At 41.2% G+C, this 27,952-nt stretch overlaps 1 protein-coding gene and 1 long non-coding RNA gene across 3 annotated transcripts in view; one reads left to right on the forward strand and one right to left on the reverse strand.

Moving 5' to 3' along the window:
- LIN9 (lin-9 DREAM MuvB core complex component) overlaps positions 1–23,138 on the forward strand; it is a 37,899-nt gene extending 14,761 nt beyond the window's left edge. The window contains exons 4-15 of one of the 2 annotated variants that reach the window (XM_084828646.1): positions 1,597–1,701; positions 3,121–3,254; positions 4,097–4,222; positions 9,342–9,499; positions 11,054–11,187; positions 11,431–11,550; positions 11,725–11,826; positions 15,996–16,076; positions 17,876–18,001; positions 20,597–20,779; positions 21,528–21,625; positions 21,747–23,083. In XM_084828646.1, coding sequence (XP_084684772.1) covers positions 1,597–1,701; positions 3,121–3,254; positions 4,097–4,222; positions 9,342–9,499; positions 11,054–11,187; positions 11,431–11,550; positions 11,725–11,826; positions 15,996–16,076; positions 17,876–18,001; positions 20,597–20,779; positions 21,528–21,625; positions 21,747–21,852 — 1,473 coding nt within the window. In that variant the 3' untranslated portion in view covers positions 21,853–23,083. Of the gene's footprint in view, positions 1–1,596; positions 1,702–3,120; positions 3,255–4,096; positions 4,223–9,341; positions 9,500–11,053; positions 11,188–11,430; positions 11,551–11,724; positions 11,827–15,995; positions 16,077–17,875; positions 18,002–20,596; positions 20,780–21,527; positions 21,626–21,746 lie in introns of both variants that reach the window. The other variant, XM_084828645.1, reaches the window with a different exon arrangement.
- Positions 27–27,952, reverse strand: LOC146360018 (uncharacterized). The gene is made up of 5 exons (XR_014786913.1): positions 26,338–27,952; positions 21,866–21,936; positions 9,332–9,373; positions 1,542–1,625; positions 27–265 (listed from the first exon to the last, which is right to left on the reverse strand). It is a non-coding gene; the product is annotated as an uncharacterized LOC146360018 (long non-coding RNA).

Raw genomic sequence — 27,952 nt, forward strand, 5'->3', positions numbered from 1 at the left:
TAGGAGTCAAGATTTTCATTGAGAAGTATCAGTCAAACTTTATTTACAGTCCACAGACCATAAGTACATCATATTCGTATCCATGAGGAATATAAAACAATCATAAGTGGTCTAGTGAGGATAACCAGGTTCAGGAATTTAGCCACTTGCTCAATAATTAACTGGTTGGTTGTTGTTGTTCAGTCGTTCAGTCGTGTCTGACTCTTCGTGACCCCATGGACCATAGCACACCAGGCCTTCCTGTCCTCCGCTCTCTTGTTGGTACCTTGGAGTAAAATAATCATAAGGGACTCAAAAGAGTGGCCAAGAAAAAACTGTGATGGGATATATTAGGTCTTTTCTGGCCTCTTGATAATAGCTACAATGAAGTAATAAAAGGTATCTAATCTCACTTCATAAAGTCTAGTGCTTTAGGTACATGAGAATTTAAGAACTTTTGAAAGTCACTAGAAACCTAGAAGTAGAGGCCAGCCGTAAGATTTTGAGGAGAGGCTGTAGCGGTACAGCACATTTCCTGTTTTATACTGTTTGTATAGCTGCTTTTTGAAAGCTCAGATGTTCTGCCTCTAGCATCTTCAGCTGAAGCATACTAGGTCTGAGAAATATCTGAGAAGGATTAGATAAAGGACATGATAAAGGTGTACAAAATTATGCATAGTGTTGAGAAGTGGTTAAGGAAATGTTTTTCTCCCTCTCTCATAATATTAGAACCTGAGGTCATCCCATGAAGCCGATTGGTGGGAGATTCAGGATGGATAAAAGGAAGCACTTCTTCACACAGCGCATAGTCAAACTATGGAATTCACTACCACAAAACGCAGTGATGGCCACCAATTTGGATGGCTTTAAAAGGGGGATTAGACAAATTCCTGGAGGAGAAGGCTATCAATGGCTACTAGTCCTGATGGCTATATGCTACCTCCAGTAACAGAGGTAGTATGCCTATGTATACCAGTTGCTGGGGAACATGGGTGAGAGGGTGCTGTTGCATTCATGTCCTGCTCGTGGGTTTCCTGTTGATAACTGGTTGGCCAGCAACTTGATTTTCTGTTGCCAGCACATCAGACAGACCAATAATCTGAGTCTCAATATGGCAACCCCTATTTAACTCCTCTTACAGCCCAGCCTTAAAATTTGTTGTGCCACAATGAAATGATTGAGGGCTGTTTGTACCAATAGCTATTCCAATGCAACAGCATAAAATATGACATTACACCAGTACCATTGGTACCAGTACCAGACATTACACTGGAGAGCAAGCTGTTTAGATAAATTTTAAGACATACTTCTTTCAGTTAAGAACAAAATGAGTAAAATAAGAGGGGAAGTAAAGGCCTCTAAACAGTAATTGTACTATGTAGGTCAAGGAAGATGACCTGAAAGGAAACATCTCCTTGCTTGTCCTGCATTTGCTGTATTGCAGGAATCATAGAATAATGGGGTTGGAAGGGGCCTACAAGACCATCGAGTCCAACCCCCTGCTCAATGCAGGAAGCCTGATTCCCAGGCGGTCTCCCATGCAAGTACTAACCAGGGCTGACCTGACACGTTGTGAAATGTTTCAGTCTACTGAGTCAGATTATTTTTTTGCTCCAGCCCTTCAGAAGTTCAAAACGAAGTCGTTCCTTTTGTGAAGAAGAAGAAAGACAAATGAGTACAAGATCACCCAAGAGAAATCAGAGAGTTACAATGGTTCCACAGGTATGTTCATCTATAAACTTGTCATATTCATTGATAGGTAGGCTGCACCTTCTCAGTTTCCACTTAGGATTGGCTGAGCCTGTCCTAAGGGCCCAGGATAAGTTACTAACAAGCCAATAAAGCATAAAATGTAATGTATCATAAAAATATTTATATTACATTAAAGACTATGCCTTGGATCCAGACTTTGCTCTCACTGGCAGGAGCATTCCCTGAGAAGAGCTCCAGGGATGTTCCTGGCAGTGGAAGTGGGGAAGCAACGTTTGCCGATTCTGCCTGCAGCCATTTCCACTGCCCAAAAAACCATTCCATAGAATTGAGAGATATTCTGGAACATGGAGTGGGGGAGGCTGAAGGGGGAGGAGGGAAATAAGCAAAAATTGTCTCACCCACCCTTCCACCACAGGGATTCCTGCACTGGATCAAAAGCTTTACCACATTTCAGAAATCTTAACTGCTGGCAAAATATCCAAAGTTTGCTCAACATAGATGCTGTGACATACTATTCATATAATGCAAAATTCAAACTTTTCTGAACCAGAGAAATAGGTTAGGTTCAGACATAATAGGAAACCATGGTTTCCCCCCAACTGAATGAGCTGCTGCGAGCCTTGGGCTCACATCTTTTTCCTCCACTCTCCTCTTTCACACACCAGATGGAGAGATCTTCTGCTTCCAATTTTTAAACTAAACATGGTTCCTTTTAATGTCCAAACTCCGGGAACTGTGGTTTTCTTGAACTATGGTTAGTGAAAACAAGCCAGGATCTGAAACAGTGGTTTGATTATGGCTTATTCTTGCTTACTAGAGTTAAAACAAACCAGTTCCTCAAGTTTGAATACCATGGGGAACTACTTGGAAGTGAAAGCTTTTGATCTCATGGGCATGAAAGAGAAGGATGGCAAGGGGGAGTGTGTGAGCCCAAGAGTCATTGTGAGCCAAGGCTCATTCACATAACTGAAAACTGTAGTTTCCTTTTACATCTTAACCAGTCCACAGTCTCTTTACAGTTACTAAAAATCCATAACTGGCATAAAGTAGATGCTATGAAATACTATTGATCTGATGTAAATCTCCAATATACTCTGAACTGAAAAACTAGTCTGAAACTGTTGTGAACATTTTCTTAATCATGAGTTTATCTTTGCTTACATGTGAGGATCTCCCTAACTAGATCAGGGTGAATGTGTCTTATACTATATTTTTGAGTTTGATAGGGGGTCATTTGGGGCAGTAAAACACTGGTTGTTTTGCTGCTGCCACCGCCGAAATTTAGCAGTGTGTAGCAGTGGTACGGTCCCTGAAGTTGCCCACCACTGCTTTATATGCATTCAAATAAACTATATTTTAAGTTACAGATTTCACTTTAAATTAAATTTTCATCTGTTAGTAACCTCTATTTGTCATTTTTTTCCCTAGAAGTTTACTGTAACAATGCCAACACCAGACAAAAAAGCATCGCAAAAGATTGGTTTGAGGCTACGTAATTTACTTAAGCTTCCTAAAGCGCACAAATGGTGTATATATGAGTGGTTCTACTCAAATATAGATAAGTATGTGTGACTTTTCCTCTCTTACTTTAAAGTAATTAACGGGAATTAAGCTATATGTATTTTCATATAGCAGTTTCATATTTATTTATTTAAAGTTATTTTTAGGCCACTTTTAAGGGTAGAACACTCTCATGGCTATACTCTATGCAGTAAAGGTTGCTTTTAAGAAGAATGGGTAAAAGTAACTTTGTCAGTACTTAATATTGTTTAAACCATTGACTTGGCTGGTAACTTGCTTGTTTTTCTACAAAATGCTTTGCAGTGTCGTACATTTGAGAGAGTTAAGAAAATAATTGCCATTTGTTTTCCAGTTGCTAAAATACTTTTCTCGGTCTGATTCGTATAATCATTTTAGCCTACCATATTTTGGTGATAAATTACAGCATATCTCACCTTGAAATTATTTCTAATATCACACTGATGATTATCTTTATTTTAAAGTGGTACAGTTATTGTAGTGAGAGTTTTAAAAGTTAAACTACGCATTTAACTTGCATGTAATACTCATAAAAATAGGAATGTGTATGTGTTCTGTAAAAATGTTTTATTTCTGAATAGATTGCATCAACCTCAAAATATTTTTTCATCCTAACGTTTTAACTTTTTTGCCTGTAGTTATAATGAAGAAATAGTAGTTTCGGACCTATTCATCTTAACCCCAAATTGGTAATTGGTCATACCTGACAAATTTAGGTAGCAAAATTCTCTGATGTTCAATGGGGAAATTTAAGTATGTTTAAAAGTCTTTATAAATGTAGACGTAAAATTATCTTAATATATCATAATACATGTTCTGAAAGTACTAGAACATACTGTGACAGAATATCAACTGTTTTTAACAGGCCACTGTTTGAAGGTGATAATGACTTCTGTGTTTGCCTGAAAGAATCTTTTCCTAACCTGAAAACAAGAAAATTAACAAGAGTGGAATGGGGGAAAATCAGACGATTAATGGGGAAGCCACGAAGGTAAAACATTACTGTGTTCTGAAGAATTAGGCTGCAGTCCTATACACATTTACTTGGGGGTAAGTCCTATTGAACTCAGTGGGGTTTACTTCCAAGTAGATATGCATAGGATTGCTATGTTAAACATTTTTAGGCAGTGGGTTCTTGTGTGTGTGGCTACAGTTTGAAAGTTTTCTGCATTATTCATTTTTAAAAGCTGTGGGTTAGATTTTAGAATGCAGGATATGTTCTATAATTATAATTGAAAATGAAATAATGTGATTTTTTTTCTTATTTTTTTACATCAAATAACTATATATGGGTCCTGTATCTCAGCCTTCCCAACCTGGTTCCCTTCAGATGTTCTTTACTTCAACTTCAGTCAGTCCAGTCAGTGGTGTGGGTTTTCCAGAAAATGTTCATATGCAAATTAGGCTAATTTTCCTAGAGGCCTTTGCACGTCACAAAATTTCCAGTTTGCATCAGAAAATGATTAGAGAGTGAACTAATTTAGCATGTTTACTAAATACAAATAAACAAATAAGCTTTAAAAAAAGTACCCCATTTTAATTTTTTGTCCCAATTTCTTGTTATGTATTGGGACAGGTTTTTGTCCCGGTGCGCTTGCAAGTATTTGACCTGAAATATTTGAGGGGGGAAAATTAAAACACACTTAACGCGATTATATAGACATGTTTATTGGAATACTTGTACAGATTTTAAGACAATAGCATGTACGTCCCTTACATTGGTAAAGCAACTTTTGCTGAATATTATTAATGCCTCCCTAAGGGAAGGTAATTTTCCATCATGTCTAAAAGAAGCAATTGTTAGACCGCTTCTGAAGAAGCCTACCCTTGACTCCCTAGACTTCAATAATTATAGGCCGGTAAGTAATCTACCATTTTGGGGCAAGGTAATCAAAAAGGCAATGTCCATTCAACTCCAAGCAATCTTGGATGAAACTAATTATCTGGACCATTTCAAACCAGCTTCAGAGTGAGATACAGAGTTGAGACTGCCATGGTTGCCTTGGTGGATGATCTTTGCCTGGGAATTGATAGGGGGAGTGCATCCCTGTTGATTCTTTTGGATCTCTCAGAGGTATTTGATACCATTCGCCATGGTATCCTTCTGGAACACCTGAGGGGGTTGAGGGCACTGCTCTGCAGCGGCTCTGCTCCTTTCTCTCAGGATGGTTCCAGATAGTTTTCCAGTCACTCGGGGATAGTTGTTCCTTGAAAAAGGAACTTTTATGTGGAGTCTCTCAGAGCTCCATTCTATCCCTGATGCTGTTCAATATCTACATGAAACCACTGGGAGAGATCATCAGGAGGTTTTGGGCTGAGTGTTATCAGTATGCTGATGATACCCAAATCTATTTCTCCTTAACATCTTTATCCAAGGAAAGTATGACTCCTCTGAATGACTGCCTGAAGTCAGTAGTGGGCTGGATGAGGGAGAACAAGCTGAAGTTGAATCCAGGCAAGACAGAGGTGCTCATCATGAAAGGTCCTAATTCAGGTACTGCGGTTTGTCAACCAGTTCTGGATGGGGTTGGTCTCCCCCTGAAGGAGCAAGTTCATAGCTTGGGGGTGCTTCTTGACCTGACCCTACTCCAGGCATCCCAGGTGGAGGCAACGGTGAGAAGTGCCTGTTATCAACTTCAGCTGATAAGCTACGCCCATTCCTGGAACATGTGGACCTGGTAACCGTGGTGCATGTGCTGGTAACCGCTAGGCTTGATTTCTACAATGCGCTGGACTTGGGGTTGCCTTTATATTTAGTTCAGAAACCAACTGGTACAAAATGTCAGCCAGGTTGGTCTCTGGGACATCCCATGGAGATCATATTACATATTAAAATCTTTACACTGGCTGCCAATTAGTTTCCAAACAAAATATGAAGTGCTGGTTCTTACCTTTAAAGCCTTACATGGTCTAGGGCCAAGGTACCTTAGGGAATGCCTTCTCCCCTATGTCCCAGTCCGCTACCTAAGGTCCTCGGAGGGCTCTCTGCTGCAGCTGCCTAATGTGAGACTGGCAGCCACACGCCAGAGGACCTTTTCTTCTGCCACCCCTCAGTTGTAGAATAACCTGCCGGTTGAAACACGCCTGCTGACCTCGTTGAAGGTTTTTAAGCAGGCATTTAAGACGCTATTAATCCAGCAGGCCTTCCCTTTTTAGAACTCTTGTTCCTTCTGCTGACTTTTGTATACTATTTTAAGCAGTGTTGTTTTAAGCTGTGTTTTATTGTTGGATTTAAAAAAAATGTTTTTAGTTCAAAGTTGGTTTTAGTTATATGTTGTTTGTATATATTGCCTATATGATTTTATGTAAATAGTTTTTAAACTTTGTATATTGTATTTTAATGTTTTAACTTTTGTAAACCGCCCAGAGAGCTTCCGCTATGGGGCAGCATAGAAATAATAATAATAATACTAATAGTAATAATTGTTTACATGTAAGAAAGAAACAAAGGTACTGAACACTGCTGACACACTAATTCAGCCATCTGGAGGGCAACCTGGTGCCCTCCAGATATGTTCGACTACAACTGCCAGCACACCTCACTCAGCGTTCTGGCTTGGGCTGCTGAGAGTTGTAGTCTGACACATTGGAGGACACCAGGTTGGGAAAGGCTACACTAGTTAATTTTAGAAACCCAAAAAATGGTGCATGATGTGCTGAGAACGACTCACCTATTTCAACAGAGTTCAACTCTCTTTCGCTAAAGTTGTTGGGGCACCTCCAGTTTCTCTGTCACTACTTATTAGATCCATTTCTCACTGAGTCATATATGTATTTCAATAATATGTATGTATTCTGTCCTGTACTTGATAGGGATAATCACCTGAAAAGTATTAAATAAAAGTATTCAAAACTGCCAAGCTTGCCTAATAGTCATTGTGAACTTATGAAACAGAAAATTTTCTGCAGAAAAATGAAGCACTGGAAAAATTTACATCCCACATCACTGGCCCCAGCCAGTATGTCCAGTAGTCAGGAATCTTGGGAGTTATAGTCCAAAACATCTGGAGGGCACCAGACTGGAGAAGGCTGCTGCACCCAAATGAAAATTATTTATTTAGGGGAACTGCTATGTGAATGAATTCTGCAAATTTGCATAGTGAATTATAAAATTTATGGTTTGGCCTGCAGACTGAAGTGAAGAAACCCTCAGGTGCACTGTGCCATGTTTACTAAGCACTTCAAGGATAAAATTGTTCATATCCACCTCACCGTGGACACTTATTATTTCTGCAGATCAATGAAGGGGTGTGTCCAGAGCAACACCTATTCAAGTTTTATGGGATAAATTTCAAATGTTGCACCCTGAGGTTGTGGACAAAATGCTTGGACAGTACAGCATACTTATGGACAAAGTGTTTGGAGGAGTACAGCTTAGCACATGACTGCTCAATCTTTGCTAGTCCTGGCTTATAACACCTAGCTTGATGGATCAGCTGGGTCCATGAGGTGATAAATTCCTTGTTACAATGGGGAGCGGTTCCAGTTGCGTCAAAGGTAGTTAGGAGGCCACTTGTGAAGAACCCTTCCTTGGGGACTGCAATAACTATTAGCTGATCGCAGACATCCCTTTCTTAGGCAACGTACTTGAGCAAGTGGTTGCAGCACAATTTCAAGATATCGTGAATAAAACTGATTATCTGGATCCACTTCAATCTGGATTCAGGGCTGAGTGACATCAAAACTGCCTTGGTCTCCCAAGTGGATAACCTATGCTGGAAGAAGGACTCGGGGAGCTCAACCCTGTTAATTTTTTTTTACTATCTCGGCAGATTTCTATACCATTCACCATGGGATCCTTTTGGATAGGCTGTCTGCTTTGAGAACTAAAACACTGTGCTCCTCCAGTGGATCCATCTCTACCTAGAGGGTTGATTCCAAAAGACAGTGCTGGAGGACTACTGTTTGGCCCCTTGGCATTTATGCTATGGTGTCTCACAGGCTTCTATTTGTCCTCGATGTCTTTTACATCTATATAAAACCACTGAGTGTGGTCATCCCACAGTTTGAAGTGGGTGTCATCAATATGCTGATGACACCCAGCTCTTTCTCTCATTTTCATCTGATTCAGGTGAGGCAGTGGAAGTGCTAAATTGGTGATCGGGATGAGTAATGGACTGAATGAGGACCAATAAACAAGTTGAAGGTGGATGGTTTGTCTGCTCAGGAAGGAGGTGATCAACCTCTTCTGGATGGCACTGCAGTCATCCTAAAAGATCAGGTTTGCAGTTTGGAGATGTTCAGATCCAGCTTTATCGCTAGAGGCCCAGATGTCTTAAGTGACCTGGGTCACAGCTAAGGCTGGTGTGCCCACTGTGGTCCCTTCTTGGACAGAGATCGCCTGGCTATAGTTATCCATGCCCTGTAACCTCCACCATAGACTCTTGTAATGTTTTGTACATGGGGCTGCTTTTGAATACCACCTGGAAACAGCAATAGGTACAAAATACAGCTACTAGGATATTAACTAGGACTGGTTGCTGGGAATACATCTCACCTGTATAGAGCTCAACATCTCACCATCTCAGCTTATAGAGCTCAACAAGCTTCCAGTCTTTTTAAATTCAAAATGCTGATGGTTACTTTTAAAGTACTTTGTGGGTTCAGATTGGGGTACCAGAAGGATCATAAGCTTCCATATCTACCTAATTGTGCACTGAGGTAATCTTCAGAGGCACCCTCCTCTGTTCTTACTTCTGAGTAAACATGCATTGGACTGCACTTTTAACAGCCAAATCGTAAACATTAGTCGCTGTACCTACAGTCTTATGCCTATAGTGATGTTAGTTAGCTATTACTGCTCTTTCTTTGGTGGTGCACTTGTTTTTGGCATGCTTGCAGTTTGTGGAGAAAGCATGAACATATTCAGTTTGAATACATGAACTACCAGCAACATTAAGCCAAACAATTATCTTCAGAACATGCAGATTTAAGTCCTGTAAGATGTCCTCTGCCTACCATTGACTCTCTATTATGTTGATTTATTTTCTCCAAATATGCAAATGTTAAAAAAGCAATCTGTCTTACATTTTGGGGAACAAGCTATAGTTCGTATGAATAAATGAGTACAGATGAAAAACATCAAAATAGTTCTGCTTACTGTTTTGTAGATGTTCTTCTGCATTCTTTGAAGAGGAAAGATCTGCATTAAAACAGAAACGGCAAAAAATTAGACTTCTGCAACAGCGAAAAGTGGCAGATATATCCCAGTTTAAAGATCTTCCAGAAGAAATTCCATTGCCACTAGTTATAGGAACAAAAGTCACAGGTACCTTTCTTCATCTTTAAATAAAATGTATCTCCTGGTTCACAAGTCATGGTAAGCCACAATTATTTTACATTTTAAAATAATTCTGGCTTACCATGAGCGAGCCAGCAGACTGGTGCACTTGGCTCAATCACTCCCGTTTGGCTCCCCCTGCCATCAGGACTGGCTAAACAAGCCAGGCTCCCTCCATCCCTGGTTTGTTTAGTGTGATATCTGAACTGGGAATTCTGGCTTGTCTCTCCCCCGACAAGCTAGAGTTGTAAGACAAGGGTTGTTCTTGGCTTGTGACTCTGACTTGTCAGCGGAGAGACAAGCCAAAGTTCCCAGTTCAGACATCACACTAAACAAGCCAAGGACAGAGAGTCCTTGGCTTGTTTAGCCACTTCTGCTGACAGAAGGGAGCAATAGCAAGTAGGCTTGCTCACGGTAAGCCAGAATTTTTTTTTAAATCTGGTTTACCTTGACATCTGAACGTGGCTAATGTCTTGATTGATGTTGAGTTCTGAAGGTGTAGCTTAACTTGAATAAGGGAGTGAAGTGTTTACATATCCACTGGGTTACCTTCCCTGGGTGATTTGGGATCTAAAGTGATCTAACTTACCATAAGGTACATGACAAACCCTTGCAAGTCTTCTCTAGTCCTTGACAAGAGAGTCCATACCTTAAAATCAAGTGCTAGCTTATATGGCCCCTATTATCCCTCTCTGTGATGTCCATGACCAGCGTCTTCCAGAGTTTCCTTTACTTAGCTGCCATACCTGATTCAATCAATTTCCAACAGTTAACACAGTGTGATTATATCATTACACTAATATGGGGAGCTTTCTGCGCTGCTGGTATCCAGCAGCCTTGCTACCAGCCACCTAGAATGGGGTTATCCCAACATTGTCCAATATTCTAGAGCAGTAGCTGTCTTGTAAAACGTCCAAAATTCTGAGTGTGCATGTTTACAGTGAGGGTTTTGTATTCTGCAGTGGTCCACAAGCAAAAGATTTGTTGTTCAGTCGTTCAGTCGTGTCCGACTCTTCGTGACCCCATGGACCATAGCACGCCAGGCCTTCCTGTCCTGCGCTCTCTCCCGGAGTGTGCTCAAGTTCATATTCATTGCATCGGTGATACTATCTAGCCATCTCATCCTCAGCCGTACCCTTCTCCTTTAAGCAAAAGATTAGCATCCTCATAATCGACTTTTTCCTTTAAAAAGGCAGGCTTCTGCCCTTTTATAGCTATGTGAAGATAGGCTTTTACATTAAGTAAGCAATAACTAGTGAAATCTGAAGCCAGAGAGGATGTAGGGATGGAGCTCGCTATCCTACATCCTTGCCCCTCTCCCTCTCATTTGAATTGTAAAAAATAATCAAACATGTAATACTCAAACTTACTTAATTTGCATAAGAGAATCCAGCTTTTCTTGGCATGGAATTATTTGCAGGGGAACAGAGTGAACTTTGCTTTTCTCCATTACATAGTAGCATTATTGTATGCAATAGCTTGGCAGGATATAAAATATTATTTTCCTCTAATTAAGATTGTGATATTTATTATTGATTCTAGCGCGGTTACGTGGTGCCCACGATGGACTCTTCACTGGGCAGATAGATGCTGTTGACACTCTTAATGCTACGTACAGAGTAACTTTTGAGAGGACAGGGCTTGGAACACATACAATCCCAGATTATGAAGTCCTCGTAAGTATTGTTTGTTCATTTTTTTTAAGTGTCTGAGCATACATATACTTTTTTCCAAAATAATGACTTCCATATTTTTAATTAAGCACAAAACAATTCAGGAATGAAATACATATGGTACTATTATCAACTTTAGTAATATTTCTAAAATATGTTATTTATTTCTCAAAATGCCACTAAAATGTTTGTTCATTCTCTTAATTGTAGAGAATAATCATTAACTTTTTCCCTTTGTGACTTAAGAGTAATGAACCTCATGAAACCATGCCAATTGCTGCCTTTGGACAAAAACAACGACCTTCTAGATTCTTTATGACTCCTCCTCGGTTACAATATACACCTTCCCTCCAGTCACCAATTACAGTAAGTGACATAAAGTGGAAATTGTGCTTCATTTAGTAATTTGTTGTATTTTAAAGGATTTGAAGCAAATCCTTTAAAAACTAGCAGTTCATTACATTCTAAAGTTTTAGTTAATTCAAGGTTAAAGTTTTTTTAAGAAATAAGTTGTTAAATGCAACTTTTTTTCTTGTATAGGATAGCGATCCTTTACTAGGACAGTCTTCTTGGAAAAACAAAATTTCAGGCTCTGATAGTGAGACATTAGGTGGTTTTCCAGTAGAATTCCTTATCCAAGTGGTGAGTATCAAATCTTTTTCTTTCAGTTTTACCTGTATTGATTTCAAAGATCAATATAGTTAGTTAAATCAATGTTAGTTCACACATGGCTGTCAAACATTCAAAATGATGTTTCCATAATAAATAATTGAAATATTTTGTTCTGACATTTCCAAGGCCTAAATTTCTGCTTATAAAAATACTTTATTTTCCATTGTACAATATTAATATATCAATGGGCAGTATCCAACTGTGTCATTCCGTTAGCACAAATGATGTTGCACTAGTGGAAACTAGGTTCTGAACTATGCGCAAGAGAAGAATCTAACTAAAGCTACGTTTGCGCAAGTGTGGTTTTATTTATTTATTTATTCATTTCATTTCTATACTGCCCAATAGCCGAAGCTCTCTGGGCGGTTCACAAAAATTGAACTGGTTGCACAAGCAGTTTTGCATTATGTGTATGCAATGCATTGTGCAACGTGTTGTGCAGTACATTGTGTGACCGGTTGCATGTTCTGCTTGGGTTATGCAACTGCTTGCACCTGTTGTGCAAACCACTGTGCAACCAGTTGCACAGTTGCTTGGCACCTACTAGTTGTGCAACCAGTTGTGCAAGAGTAATGGGCAACTGCTTGCGCAATGGAAACATTCAGCAGACCCCCACTCGCACTATTTGAGATTGCAGAATGTCACTGTTGGATACTGCCCAGTGTTTGGGGGCAGGAGCGGGGGTTATTATTCTATCTATAAATGTAGAAACATGTATAAAATGGAAACATGCAACATAGGACTGTTCTGATTTTTTCCTGTTATGTCTTCTTTACCAACCTCTTCTGGATTATTCCACACAGTTTCCTGTTGAAATAATAATGAGGGTATTTCATTTTAAACTCATGTTAGACTTTACTTTGTGTTAGAATAACTAGCTAAAACTATGGGATGGTTCAGACATGGCACCAGTCCATGGTTTGGCATTATGTGCCTGAACCTTAGGCTCTTACTTATGCTTCCTCCTTCCTTTGCCACCTCCCACAGCCATTCCTTCCTTTCCTAGTTTGAGGCAAACCATAGAGTGCTCTTCCATCTGAACTGGTGGATTAAGATTTGTGCTCGCCCTGTAAATCAGGCTTAGAAACCAGTGTCCTGTCCTGATTTCCAGTCTGATTTGCCGGGCAAGCATTGAACCTTAATTATCCAGTTTGGACAAAGCAGCAAACTCTAGTTTGCCTCAATCCAGGAAAGCAGGGAGGGGATTGCTGCATGCAAGGGGAAGAAGAAAAAAGAGGAAAGAGTATGTTTAGCATTACATATCACATATCCCTATAATTAAGGAGCTGGATAATTCAGTTTACTGGTACCAGGTTTGCTGATGAGGAAGAAAAGCACTTGCTTTTCCATGTTGAGATGCATTTTGAACAAATACCAGAGTTGCAGATCTGTGGATGAGTGTAAAAATTGTTCTTACCTTTTGCTTCCCCCCACCCTCGCAATATTACTGCTTCTCCCTGATGCTCTGCCCAGTATTTCCCCACTATTGTCAATGTTGCTCTGTTTCCAAACAAAGGGGAATGGAGAAGTTGGGCTGCACTTTCTCCCTAGAACAGCCCAACTTCCCACATGCAAATGCAGGGAGTGATTGTGCCTTCTTTCCTTGATGTGCTCTGGCCTTGCATCGTTAAATCCAGAGACACTCATTGTAAATGCCTCTTCTTTTATTTTGTTGGGAAACGTGTGTCCCATGCCAGATAAGAGGGTAGACCATATTCTAAATTCAGTGTGACAAGCAACGGAAGAAGAGGACGTGGCTTCTATGTCATCATATATCCTGTTAGCAAATTAAGCTGCTGAGTTACAATGGTTATGTAACCCAAATGGGGCTACTGAGAAACAAGAGGGGAGGTCTCAAACCCCAAGATTTGCAGAAGTAGAAAAACCTGGGCGGGGAGCCTAAGGGGCAAAACCAACAACCCCCTCAAAACAACCCAATAAGGACTGAGCACAGACAAAGGGATATTTGACTGGCATCAGGAAGAGCAGCTGTGCCAGCTGAGTCCCTGGCTTCTCACAGCTCCTCCCTGAGCACAGCACAAAGCCACTTGGCCCATGCCAGGGAGAGTAGCCACTCTTCCCAGCATGGGCTGAGTCAGGCATCCCAGCTGTTATCTCCAGTCTGGCGAGTCCTGCCAGCCTGCTTCTCCACCGTTGTATCCAATTGCAGAGTAGAGATAACAGAAGGAAATGCCCTCCAAAGGTTTTCTCCAGGGGGCAGGACTTGGAGCCAAGCCCGCCCTTTGGAGGAAGCCCAAGAGACTCTGTGGGATGGATTGGGGTGCCTGCCCATGGGCCAGAGCTTCTGCACCTCTGGTCTAGGGTTATCAAGATCTGTAACATTCAACTTTTTGAGTAATTGTCCACGTGTACAGAAATGAGTCCAGCTAGAGATATTCAGCTAGAAATAAGAACTATGTTTCACTAAGAAATATTTAAAACTTTTCTCATTTTTTTAGCATTACCTTTTTATACACGTGTTACAAGCAAAGTAATGGTTGTTTCAATGGAAAATAGGTTATTTTACAATAGATGAAACATTCATTTGTGATAACATTAACTTCCATTTTCTTCTGGCATTTAAAGTTTATGTTTTTACATATATGTGGTGTTTTTGTTTTAATTTTGGTTTGTGGCATCCTAGCCCAGGTCCATATATAATCCCCCACACGAAGTCATAGCCACAAGGGGGAAGTAACATGAAGCAAGACATCACTATACTCAGTCTCCAGGAGGTCTCATTCATATGCTTTTTCTTCCCCCTCCCATTTTGAGAAATCACAGGAGTAAAACTTCTGGAGAATCAGGCATCAGCATAGACACACAAGCTCATACAATATTTTCCCCAGGTGGCTGCAGCAATAGATTTTTCCATGTAGTGTATTTTTAAACATATAGTTTATCAATTATGTAAACTATGGGTTGTTGAACAATCCATGCATGTTCCAGACAAGCTGAAGGTACTGTGTAGAAAGAGGTGACAATACATCTGAAGGGCTAAGATGGCCATGTGAGGGTAAGTGATACCCATTCCAGCACCAACCCTCTAAGGCAGACCACTGAAAATGTGTCCTTCTCCTTTTTACAGTTGCCACCACACAGTCTTACTCAGCAAGTAGTGTTTCTCTTGATGTGTACCATATTTACTCAGGAGAATGGGAATTGCCAGTCACGCCCCAAGTCCCCTGCTGGTCAAGCCTCAGACGCTCCTCTCTCCCTTATGTTCCATAAGCTTAAAGCCTGGACACAAGGAGTCCAGGCAGGTAGGCAAGTGGGAGACACTCCCTTAGGTTTGTCAGAAACTCACCCCAAAACCTCAGGTCCAGATTGAAAGTGAGGTATTTATTAAAGGGACAAAGAGAAAGCAGAAAGTGCTTTGACAATAAAGGAAATATTAAGAAGCTCTAGCCTATGCTAAACCTATTAAAGGAAACTACAACAACATGGGGTCAACAGGGTTGATTCAACACAGAACATCTTCAGATGGGGACTAAGGATCTAAGTCAAACAGGCTTAGGGCACAATCCTATGCATGTTTAGACAGAAACAGTCCTACAAAATGATTAGGACTTCCTTCTGTCTAAACATGCATAGGATTGTACCTTTAACCAATCAAATGAATTGCATGTGTCCAGAAAGGCATGAATTGCATGTGTCCAAAGGCATTCAACCTTTGGGATCCAGGAGATGAGCTGGAAAGGTGGTAACTAACTGAAAGGAGAGGACTCCGGCTATATCTTCCAAACTTACAGTGCACAATCCTATGCATGTTTAGACAGAAAAAAAGCTGGCTGTGGAATGCTGGGGTTTTAGGACTTCCTTATGTCTAAACATGCATAGGATTGTGCCCTTAATACATCAAAAGTCTTCCCACTTATGGATTGACATGAGGTGGCTGATGTGGAGCCATGGATCAGCGTTTGTGTAGAAAATTGTGTATACCTGTAGTTTTGTTTCTTCAAGGCTGAGGCCAGGACCTTTGAAAGCATTACTTGAATACCAGAAATTTATGCATCATCTCTGTGACAAACCAGATTTGTACACTTTCTATAATTACTAACTTTCCACTTCTTAATGTATTTTAAAATGGAGTAAAATGATTAAATTGATTCTGAAATATTTTCTCTGCTTTTCCGTAGACCAGATTATCAAAAATTCTTATGATCAAAAAGGAACACATCAAGCAATTAAGGGAGATGAACACAGAAGCAGAAAAATTGGTAAATACCCTTGTTTCACATACAACATAAATTCAGTCAAGTACTAGGGAGCTGTAAATCACAGAACAGAATGGATTTCAGGTCTGGCTCAGGTAACGATGTTATACATCAGCTGTCCCCAATATGGTTCCCTCCAGATGTTTTGGACTATAACGCTAATGGGCGTGCCTGCTGGGGATGATGGGAGTTGTAATCCAACACATCTGTTGGGCGCCAGGTTGGCAAAGGCTGCTATACATTTTTAAAAAAATATTTAAGAACCATTCTGAGCACTAGGGGATGCTGTCAGCCAACTGGAACAAGGAGTCACCACTTCTTAAAATGCTAGAAACTTCTCTATACAGAGCAATCTCATGGAAGTAGCGGTATGAAGGGAGTAATGTCTGTCCTGATGTGTCCATGAATACAGGTGGAACTTCCTGACATTCATGTCAGATCTTATTTCCTCTGCGTCTACATCCACAGGACCACTCTGAATGGAGAAATGTCAAAAGTCTGAACCATCCAAGAGACTGTTAGAAATACTAAAGGTGCCCACAATTTCTCTTCCCCGCCCCCCAGCCTTCCATGGTCATTTCATGTCCATTGTTCCATGCTCCCCTCTGACCTGAATAATCACTGTTCAGTTTAACGTTGAGTCTAGGTAATGATGCAAGATTACTTGGAAATAAATTTTCCATAAACAGCTGCTTTTATGAGTATTCACAAAAAGAAAAGAAATATAAGATGTTCCTTTGTGGTTAACTTTCCTATTTTGGTACAAATAAAAGTTTGTAACAAGGCTCGATAGGTATCTTCCTCCTTTTAAAATGCCTTAGTTAGAGTGGCGATATGCAGAAGAGGACAGGGCTCCTGCACCTTTAATAGTTGTGTGGAAGAGAGAATTTCAGCAGATGTTCCTTATGTGACAAGCTACACCTGGTGAAATTCCCTCTTCTACACAACTATAAAAGGTGCAGGACCTCTTCTTTTTACATGGCTGCCCTACTTACAGTGCAACACTATGCATGTCTACTCAAAAATTAAGATACATTCACCTAGTTCGCACAACATGACAGCCCACTGTGGCTTAATTTACCTGTGGGGGCTGTCATGTCAGGCCATTTTTGAATGACTTCCGCAGATGCTTGGCTTGTTGTGCAGACCCAGGCAACAGGGGTTGTTTGAGGGTTAGACAAACCTAAAATAACCCTAAAACAAGCTATGGGTTATTTGAGGGTTGTCTAACCTTCAAATAACCCATGTCAACTGGGTTCACAAGTCACAGCACGTTGGGCACCCAGCACAATGTGACTTGCTCCCGTGGGCTATCATGTCATGTGAACTAGATTAAGTTCACTGGAGCTTATAGGTAAGCATGTACAGGGTTGGAACCTTAATCAGTTTGGACTTAATCATGGATTTCTTGGGCATCAGTCTGATTGGCACAGAGAGGAAAATAAATGGTTTAAAATGTTTAAGTATATGCTCAGAGATTATCTGTGTTAGCAATTCAGGTTTATTTGCAACAAGTGATTTTGAGAGGACCATCAGGTTGATGGTTGACCAGATCCTCTTGAAGATCTCAAATGTATTCTCACGCTTTTCTTTGGGCAGCTAGCTGATGCCACAAGTATTTTTAGGAAATCATCATGTCATATTTAAGTGTTGGTAAACAAAAAATATTTCAAAATGTAATGTAACATTTTTTAAGAAAAGAAAATCCCCATTTCACTGTTCAATAAAGGTTCATTACAATAAGCAAATGTATCAAATTGCTGCTTTGTGCATTTATTTAGTTTTCCTTGTCTTTTGTACAGAAATCCTATTCTATGCCTATTGGCATTGAATTCCAGAGAAGATATGCAACTATTGTTTTAGATCTTGAACAGCTGAATAAGGATCTAAACAAAGTTTTGCATAAAGTTCAACAGTATTGTTATGAGGTAAAATGTTGTTACTCTGGTTTTATGTTTCCCAAATAAGAAGGACCATGCCCATAGGAGAGCCTAGGCAGGCCTAACTCCCCCCCCCCCCTTAGGGTTACACAAGACACACATGCTCCTCTGAACATCTAGCTTTCATTAAAACAGAAAATGAAATCTCTAGGTCTTATGGAGGTACAAAGGGAAACTGTACAAGAAATATCCTAACTAGTTGTCCTTCAAGAGATGTGGGAGGGGAAGCTGGAACTGACTACCCTCCCAAATCAGTTAACCCTTTACAGGACATGTGAGAATGAGCTCCATGTCCTTTTCCATAACCTCCTCTCTTACTTCTTTCTTTTTGTTGTATGCTTCCTCTCTTCCTTAATGTCAGCAGTGAAAAGTGAGAGCAGTTGCATAGAAAATTGAGACCTATGTTATTTTGGAGTTGCCCTTCTATTTGCAGTGGAGAATTTGCCTCAGGGCTACGTTGGCCGTGACAGGAAGCCCAGGAGGAGAAAAATGAGTGTCCTGCTCTTAATCATTCATTGAAAGATACCTTGCTGCAACATGTCTGTGAAGGAAGGTGTGCCTCTGGGCAGATGCAGAATTCCTTACACTCACCAGTGAATTACTACTTTCAAGACCCTGTCTTTACCTCCTAGAGATGTGAAGGCCTGGGGAAAAACCAGAAAAAAATTGGGGGTGGGAAAAAAATTAACTGTTTTTTTCCAAAGATTGTGCAGGGGAATGTTTTTTCCTGAATTTTTCCAGCCCACACCCCCCATTTTTCTGTGTTTTTACCCTTATATACCATATTATAGTACTACTGGTTAATGAATTAAGACTACAATCCTGTACACACCTACCTGTGAGAAAGTCCCATTGAATGTAGTGGAACTTTTTTCTGGGTAGATACACATAGGATTGTACTGTTAATATAGCAGACCCCATTCAGCATTTTGAATCTTCCCTCTTCCTGTTCAAGTTGCCAGTTGTAAAAGAGGACAGGGATTTAGTTGTGGAGAAGAGGACATTTCATCAGGTGTAGCTGGTTTAGAAGAGGGAGTTTCAGCAGGTGCAGCTTGTCAAGCTACACCAGCTGAAATTCTCTCTTCTATACAACTCTTAAAGGTGCAGGAACCCTGTCCTCCTTTGCATCTGGTCACCTCACATCCACCAAATATCATTCAAAAAGCTTTAGGATCAAAGGGCAGTTTCTTAAGGCTATAAAGATAGTGGGGCTACAGTAGCTGAGTTGTATTGCAATGATACAAGCTGTGCAAAGCAGAGCATAATAGCCATGCAGTTGTACTACAGAAGCAAGTGCAGTCTAAATAAATGTGAGCCAAAGATAAGCCGTCTTCTCAATGCCAGCTGAAGAGAGTACACATGGGCATGAAAAGAGTGCCTTTCTCACTATACAACAACCCCAAATACTTCCTAGTATTAGAGAATGAATTAGACAGAGAGTAGGCAAGTGCAGCTTTTGTAGTTTAATAATTAATGCATTGGTTAGTAGCCTCCTAGCCACCACACAGACACCTTTCCCATTCACTACGTCAGTTCTGTGCTCTCCATCATCTCCAGTATCTCTTGAGAAAAGAACTAGTTAAATTTGCCAAAGGATTTATAATGTGCTTAAAAGCAAATCACTTCTTGGAAATCTGGTGCTATACAATGTTGCAGGTTTTATCACTCTCATGAACAGCCATCATAGCTGGTTATTGCTGACACAATCATACCCAAAACAGGGCTGCTGAGAAGCAAGAGAGAGACTAGCCTATGTGGGGGAACCCCAAGGCTTTTAGAAGTACAAAAAAATCTTTAGACCACAGAATACGGAATGGGGCCGGGGCAGAAAAGGGAGGGGTGTGATATTGAATGGAGTATCCTGGTAGGAAGGCATGGCTGGCTAGCTGCAACCCTGAACAGGATCACTCCACACCGCAACATTTTGTTGCAGTTCTATTTTAGAACTCTACTTCTAGTGTGTGTGTGTGTGTGTGTGTGTGTGTGTATTCAGAATGACACATTTCCACTTCTACATTATTAACATTCCCTCAACTGTTGAAAGGCCGCTGTCACTTCACTATCATGTAGTCAGATAAAACACTTAACTGATTTACACATGCAGGAGAAGGAGTTGGTAAAATGGACTGTTATAGGTCAGGTTGTAGGTGAGCATTTTAATTGCTTCCCCACAAGTAAAAAGTGAGCACATCAGGGAGAAAGTCACTAGCCCAGCCAACTCCATATTAGTTTTCTATTTAAAGGGATTTTTAAAATGCAGGGGACATTAAAAATTGCATCTGCCACCTGCAGTCTTAAGGGATGCAATTTTTTTTATCACCTCTGTACTTTACTGTCTCATTCCGCTGTATGTTTAAGACCAGGCCATTGCTACCACCCCAATAAGGTTTCTTATTTATGTCGAAGTGAAAAAATGTTTAGTCAGATGAAGCTACATTAGATAGACATAACCCCTCTGTTTTGAATGGAACATAAGGGTCAGACTAAATTTTCTGCTGTGTGTGATTGGCTTACTTACTTTATGAGCCCTTGGATACCCAGCACTTAAAATGTAATCCATTTTGTATTAATTTTATATCCCAGCTTGCCCCAGATCAAGGTCTCCAGCCTGCAGACCATCCCACAGATCTGAGAAGGAGATGTGAGGAAGAAGCTCAGGAGATTGTCAGACAGTCGAATACATCAACAACAGGACAGCCTTGTGTTCAAAATGAAAACCTGACCGATTTGATTGCTAGACTTACAGCAATATTATTGCAGATTAAGGTAAGTGGTACTGAGAGAATAAAAGCACATACTTTAAGAAGGTCACTCCCCATACTGGGGGACAGGAATGCCGCTGAGGCCCACCGTCGCCGCTGATCTGAAGCAGTGAAGCTGGGCTCAGAAACATGGGCAACTGCCACACCTGATAACTAAACCCCACATACATAGAGCCAGTGTGGTGTAGCAGTTAGTGTTGGACTGGGACTCAGGATACCCCAGTTTTATTCCCCACTCGGCTGTGCAGCTCACTGGGTGACTTTGGGCCATTTACTGACTCAGCCTAACTTACATCGCAGGGTTATTGTGAGGATAAAATGGAGAGGAGGAACATATATGCCACTTGGGCTCCTTGGAAGAAAGGTGGGGTGTAAATGTAACAAATAACTAAAATAAAAATACTGTCTGTACCACCCCTGACAATATTCGTGGAGGGAAACTGGTTTGTCCTCAGCTTTCGTCCTTGAAGTCTAGTCTGTAGTTGTCCCCACCATTTATACTTTCTGAGTATCAGTGTCAGCTAACATCTTGCCAGTTTCCCCTCTCCTGTGCAGGATGCACTGGGAGACAGAATCATCCCCAATTGCCTCTCGGGGGGGCAGGAGGGGTGCCTCCCTGTCACATATAGCCATATGACATATATATCCATATGTACATGTCAGAAAAATTATTGTAGTTGCATGAATTCTGTAAAACAGCTAAATATGTATTATATCTCGAAATTCTAATCTTCTAAAATAATTTCTCCTAGTGCCTAGCAGAAGGAGGTGATCTAAATTCCTTTGAATTTAAGTCACTAACAGATTCATTAAATGACATCAAGAATTCTATAGATCCCACCAACCTCAGGTAATATCTTGTAGTAAAACACATTTCACATATCTTTATATATAACTAAGGACATTACTACATTCAAGATGCTGACCATTTTAGAAACATTGACAATTGAAAACTGTTTTTCTTCCTTTAGTTGTTTTCAGAACAATGTTGAGATCCATGTTGCACACATCCAGAGTGGCCTCAGCCAGATGGGAAATTTACATGCCTTTGCTGCAAATAACACCAACAGAGACTGAGAGAAATGTTTACCTTAGTCCAAGTGTACAGAATGTAGTTGTGGAAACGCCTTCTTATATAAGCTTCACCAAATATCCTAACTACTGGAAGACAAAAGAAAAGAAAAGGATATTTTGAGATCCATTGAACTGCTTCTGAAGAAACCAGCATAAAACTACCAGCATTGCTATAGACTTCATCACTTGCTATGCACATATGGTATCTTCTTTAACAGCTAATCTTTAGTTATAAAAGTACATACGTTGTTTTACACTGAAAGTTATACGGACATGTTTTCATATAATGTAAAGTAAGAATACTTTATTTTAAATTTAGTTGCAGCAGATTCTGTCAACTATTAACAGATGTTTTGAAAACAGTGAAAAGGAAATGACACAGACAAGGGGTTGTGTTAGCAATCTCTTGTTCTTGAAAGCTACAGTACTAGTGTCTTACTGCCTTTTGATTTTAGTCTCTGAACAGTGTGGTGATTGATAGAGCAGTGTGTCTATTCCTGTTCTTGGGAAGTAGCAGCAGAATGGGATATGCAAAGGAATGGTAGTGGGTAGATAGCTATTGTACACTTGTGGATACTGGGAGTCCCTGTAAATCAGTTCATATCTTTGGAATGTTTAATTTATCGTAACTTATAAAAAAGTAATCTAATGAAGGAGTAGAAAAAGGACTGCTAAATTCCCAGAAATTGATATGACTTGCTTTTTTCCCTCCATAATGGGCAAAAAGTGTTCTAGTTAAGATATTTCACACAAATAACTGGTAATATTTTCCATTGATTTGTTTGCACAACCTTAAACTAAGTACCAGGTTATCAAGCAATTAACAGAGTTTTACAATGCAGTTGGATAGCCAGTCCTCTAAACTGCCTAAAAAAAAATAAAAAACAAAGACCTGAGGAGTATACAAAACTGTCAATCTTGTAAAAAGGGTGTATTAAGTTGTTCATTTAGTATAGTCCTGTAAAGCTTCAGTGTAATAAATTGTTTCCAGATTTGAATTTTCAGATAGCTGTAGCAATGTTTTGATTCTTTGCCTCATAAAATGAGGTCTTTTGTATGTTACTGTATAAAGAAAATATAAACAATTATTTTCAACTTAAAATTTTGTATAGTTTTAAAAATGCCTCTGTATTCTGTGTCTGTATTTGTGCTGCTTCAAAACTTAACTGCAGAGTCTATATTTAGCAAAGCCTGTTCTTTTAAGAAATGCATAAATCTTTATTCTCATTGACGTATGTATGTTGCAATGTTTTACAAAAATGGCAAAACATTTTAAATATGAAAAGTAGTCCTGAACGTTTTCAGGTATTTAGTTACTATGTTTCCAGAAAGGCATTTTGGCCAGGTGATGTGGGTGGTGGGGGTGTAGAAGGCTTAGTTTAAAATTATTACTGTATCAAATTTGGATGATTTCCTAGCTTCAGGTCCTCTTGCCAAGAGGATTGATAGATATTTTTGTACAGTAATTTAAAAATGCCAGGATTTACTCCTTATTTGGTTGTGAATTAGCCATTTTGATTTGATGGACACTTTTTAATTTCCTTGGCTAATGTTATAATAGCTTCTGTAGAGATCTAGGTTGATGCGTTAGTGTGGAATCCGCATCTTATTCACAATAGTATTTCTTCAATGTATCCATTTCCCATCTCTGCTTCCGACAAACCAAATTATTACATGTCCCCAATGTTGCAATGGTGCTACTAGTTGGAATTGGTTGTGACCTGTGAATGAATGTGTTTTAATTCCTTACCATATGCTAGAATCTAGCTGCTAGATGTGTGTGAGATAAAGATAGTTTATAGTCTCAGATGGTTAAGAAGTCTGTTGTAAGTTCACCATGAGCTTTGTAGGAGTAGTTGGACATTCCTTACAACACAGCCTCCAATGTGGTTCTTTGTTGCTTGTCTGGACCATAAGTAGTGGTTCCCTTTGCAAATAACATTGTAATATACTATTCTGCATAAACATATCAACCTCCTTCTAGGTTCCATAGGGCTACCCCCAACACACAATATTTTTAAAGTTTAATACCTCCTCCTTTCTCCTAATTTGCAAGAAAATCCCTATATATGGAAAAGTAATGACTGTCTTTTCAAATATCTTAAAGGTTGTTCCTAGCAGACTGTGAGACCTGTTTTTGTAGAATCTCCGGAAAAGGTTGTGAAAACTCTTATTTAAAAGTGCAATTCAGAGATTACTTGTTTTGAGAAAGGGCATTCTTTAATAATGAGGACTAGTCACATTAACATCTGAGTTACAGACATGCTAACATGCAAATAGAATGAGAAACTGCACAGCTCACTTAGCAGCAGAGTTCCTGAGAGTTTATCTGCTTTGCACAGCTTGTATTATTGCAGTACAACTCAGCTACTGTAGCCCCACCATCTTTATAGCCTTAAGAAACTGCCCTTTGATCATAAAGCTTTTTGAATAATATTCAGTGGATGTGACGTGACCAGAAGCAAAGGAGGACAGGGTTCCTGCACCTTTAAGAGTTGTGGGGAAGATAGAATTTCAGCTGGTGTAGCTTGACACGCTGCACCTGCTGAAACTCCCCCTTCTCCACAACTAAATAAATCCTTGTCCTCTTTTACAACTGGCCACCCAAACAGGAAGACGGAAGATTCAAAATGCTGGATGGGGTTTGCTATATTAACAGTACAATCTTATCCGTATCTACCCAGAAGACAGTCCCACTACATTAAATGGGACTTCTTCACAGGTAGGTATGTACAAGACTGTAGTCTTCATTAACCAGTATTACTATAATACTGTATTGTTACTTTCAGATTCTCTTGGAAATTGCTCCTTAAAATGCCTCAGTACATACACCAAATGTGTATATTGGTGATTATGTTCTCTTTGACAAGTTGTCTTAATTTTTACATCTCAAAATATTTTAAAATAGTCCATCTCAGCTAGTCGTTATCTGATTCAGTTTAGGAGAGTGAAATCAGGCTATTTGATATGTTATCTCTAAACATTCCGAAGGCCAAAAAGCCGCATCCTAAGTTACAATCTAGATCTCAATGCTTGAAATCCAAATTGCACACAGATAGCACCTCTCTGCCTTGCCCCACCCGCACAAAGCCAAACAGGAGACTTGAGAGACCAGGCCTCGCATTCCCATCTGGGGAAGTTCAGCAGCCAGGGCCCTCTACCAACATCAAAGGTTCTTGTCAAATTGGGCTTCTCCAGTAGTCTCTCAGCCTGAAGACAGACATATATCAAAAGGGCTGAAATACACATACCACTAGATGCCACAGCATGTGGTAGTGAATATCCTACAACTAGGGAAATCTCATTTTGCATGAGACCATTATTAACACAGACTATATCAGAGTAAGCTCCTAGCTCCATTAAATGAAAGGCATAGGATCTGACTGCAACTGCTGTTTTTGCATAAGAAAAATGCTGTCTGGACCCCAACCATTTGGATTGATAACTGTGGTAGCAAGTTATGTGGCAGCAAACAGAAGAGAGCCATTTTCTAAATGTAGGTTATACATATGAATTAGGGACACAACAAGTGCCCCAAAAGAAAGGGCACTTTTGTCCCCTGCCCCAATCTACATTGGGCCTAGTCTGAAAGCAAACCCCTCTAGGTGCAGGTGCAGGTGCAGGTGGGCTACCCCCCCCCCCCCGCCGCCGCCAAGTGTAAATAAGATTGCATTGAGGGGAGAATTACATGTTATACATAGTTAAGCAACTCTTTATTCTCTCCTCCCCAGTTTCCTTTTAAAACTTTGGGTTGAGCAGCTGTGAAGCACCTGTTAAATTCTCTTCGTGCTGGGTATTTGTCTTCTCAACCCTCCTCCTTTTCTTCTGAAGAGGTAAAATAAACAGCCCCCAATCACAGCTTTAGACCCTAATCGTTAGGATCTACTCTAATCCTCCTTCTTGGTAGTGGAAATCCACATCCAGCTGCTAGATGGTGATAACCAGCATAGATATGAGAGTCTCTAATTTTTGTGAAAGCACCAAAGCCTGCTTTCAGAAATCATCTAGTTCCAAAGATCCACTTTCAGCATTTTATGGTGCAATTTTATGCATGTTTAGACTGAAAAAAGACCCACAACTCACAGCATTCCCCAGCCAGCATTTTTTCCCATCTGTCTAAACATGCACAGATTTGCACCCTTCAAGACTAGTTGGAATTTGGGGAGGGGGAGGAGCTGCACACCATAGGTAGGTTGGATCTCATTTTTCAAATAGAAGGACTTGCATTTAATGTATGAACAACAAGAAGTAGAAATCAAGAAAAGACCCAAACGTGGCGTTTTTTGTTCTAAAATATATATGTTTCTTTAATCTGGAATGCCTACTTAAGAAGCGTATTATATATAATGTTTCAGATTTTTAAACGGCAATCCTATACACACCTAGGAGTAAGTGCCACTGAGTGTAGCAAGTCTTGTGAGTAAACACTGCTGCAATCTGATACCCCCTGAGCTAGGAGTAAACCCTATTGAACTCAATGGGACTTACCGTTGAGCAGAGATGTGTAAAATTTCGGTGTTAATATCTTGCTCTTCACTTCAAAAGGACTCTTAAGAGTCAAGCGGCTTTCAACACATTCACTAATACAAGGCACCCTTCCATTTGCCTTAAGTGTTTCCCACTGAACCCAGGCCTCTTCATCCGCCGGCAAGAGTTGCCAACTCTTCCCTAGCAGGGTTCCTGTCCTGCTTGACAGTCAGAAATTCAGCAGGGAAGCTTCTACCGGTCCAGGCCGGTGGGCGGGAGTGGTGCTGCTCCCCTAAATTTCCTCGGCTCCCCTCTAAATTGTTCACAAATAACTAACAACAAGTTTATGATTTTGTCTTTAAAAGGCCTGCCAACCAGATTAATTACCGCCTCTACTTTGGGGACGCGATCGCCCCTCTCCGGCGCGACTTTTTAGGTTGGCTACGTGCCTGTACCGCTCCGCGTACTCAGATCGCTTTGGAGGTGCAACTCGGCGGCCAGAGGCAAGCTACTAGACCTACTAAAACTCCCTCTCTTCCACGCAACAAAGGGCGCAGGAGCCCAGCCCTTTCTCCTACCTGGCCACCCTAGGGACAGCCCCAGCCGACCTGCCGCCGGCAGAGCAAGAAGCCAACAGCGCGATGCTAAGCGGGCTTACTCGGGAGTTGGTCCCAGGAACGCGAACGGGTTTTGTTTTTGTTTTTCCCCGTCTCAAATGTGCTTAACATTGGTGCGTTGAAGGCTGCAATCCCAGGCTTGGGAGGAAGCTTGGTCACCCGGCCAAGCTTCAACTTGGGAGGAAGCCCCGTGGGGTGGGGTGGGGTGGGGTGGGGGCGCTGAACACGCTCGGACTCGGGCCACTGACGAGACGCCTGGGCTAAAAGCAAACGCTGGACAGCCGGAAGGGAAGGGAGCAGCCACGTGCCCCCTGGCGCGTATTCCTCGGGCTAGCTCCCAGGCGCTCCATCCCGACGTCCGCTGAACACCCTGCCGATGGCGAGCGATCGGCGGCACAAGGACCTTTTGGGAGAAGCGGGCCCACTTTCCGGGCGCCCCGCCCCGCCGTCCCTGCACCTGGATCCAATCTTTGGCGGCCTCCCTCACGTGGCTGCGCGGCCGGCTTTATATTCTCCTCGCAGGCGCTCTCAAGGGTCGCCGTGGATCCGCGCGACGGACGGGCCTCCGTTTCTGCGCGCCGAGGAGGCGGCGACGGCTCCCGCTAGCGGCACCCTGGGCTCTCCTTGCTCGGGGCGAAGCGGCAGAGCGGGGCCCTTCTTGGGTGCCTCCCAACCCCTGAGTGGCCGAAGACAAGAGAGTGTCGCGACCGAGTCTTGAGGACCAGAAACTTGCCGGACTCCGGGGAGAAAATTCTGTCGGTGTCTTGCGGGAGGCGGCCGTCGGCCAAGACAGAAAGCGAGGAAGAGGAGCCAGGCAGGCTGGGTGTTGGCAGAGACGCGGAACACGGTTCGTATTTGTAGCCCCGCCACTGAGGGAGTTGCTGGGTCTGTGTGGGAAGTTAATGTGCCTGGAGGGCTGCTGCGACCGCTGAGAAGTAAAACAATCGAACCCCGCGCTCATTCCCTGCAGAAGGAAACGTGCGGCGTCTCCTGTACTCCGTTAAAGACCGCATTTCCAT

Source organism: Heloderma suspectum, chromosome 1, assembly GCF_057233095.1.
Source record: "Heloderma suspectum isolate Gila_16-S chromosome 1, 16-S_ref, whole genome shotgun sequence".
Lineage (NCBI taxonomy): Eukaryota > Metazoa > Chordata > Lepidosauria > Squamata > Helodermatidae > Heloderma > Heloderma suspectum.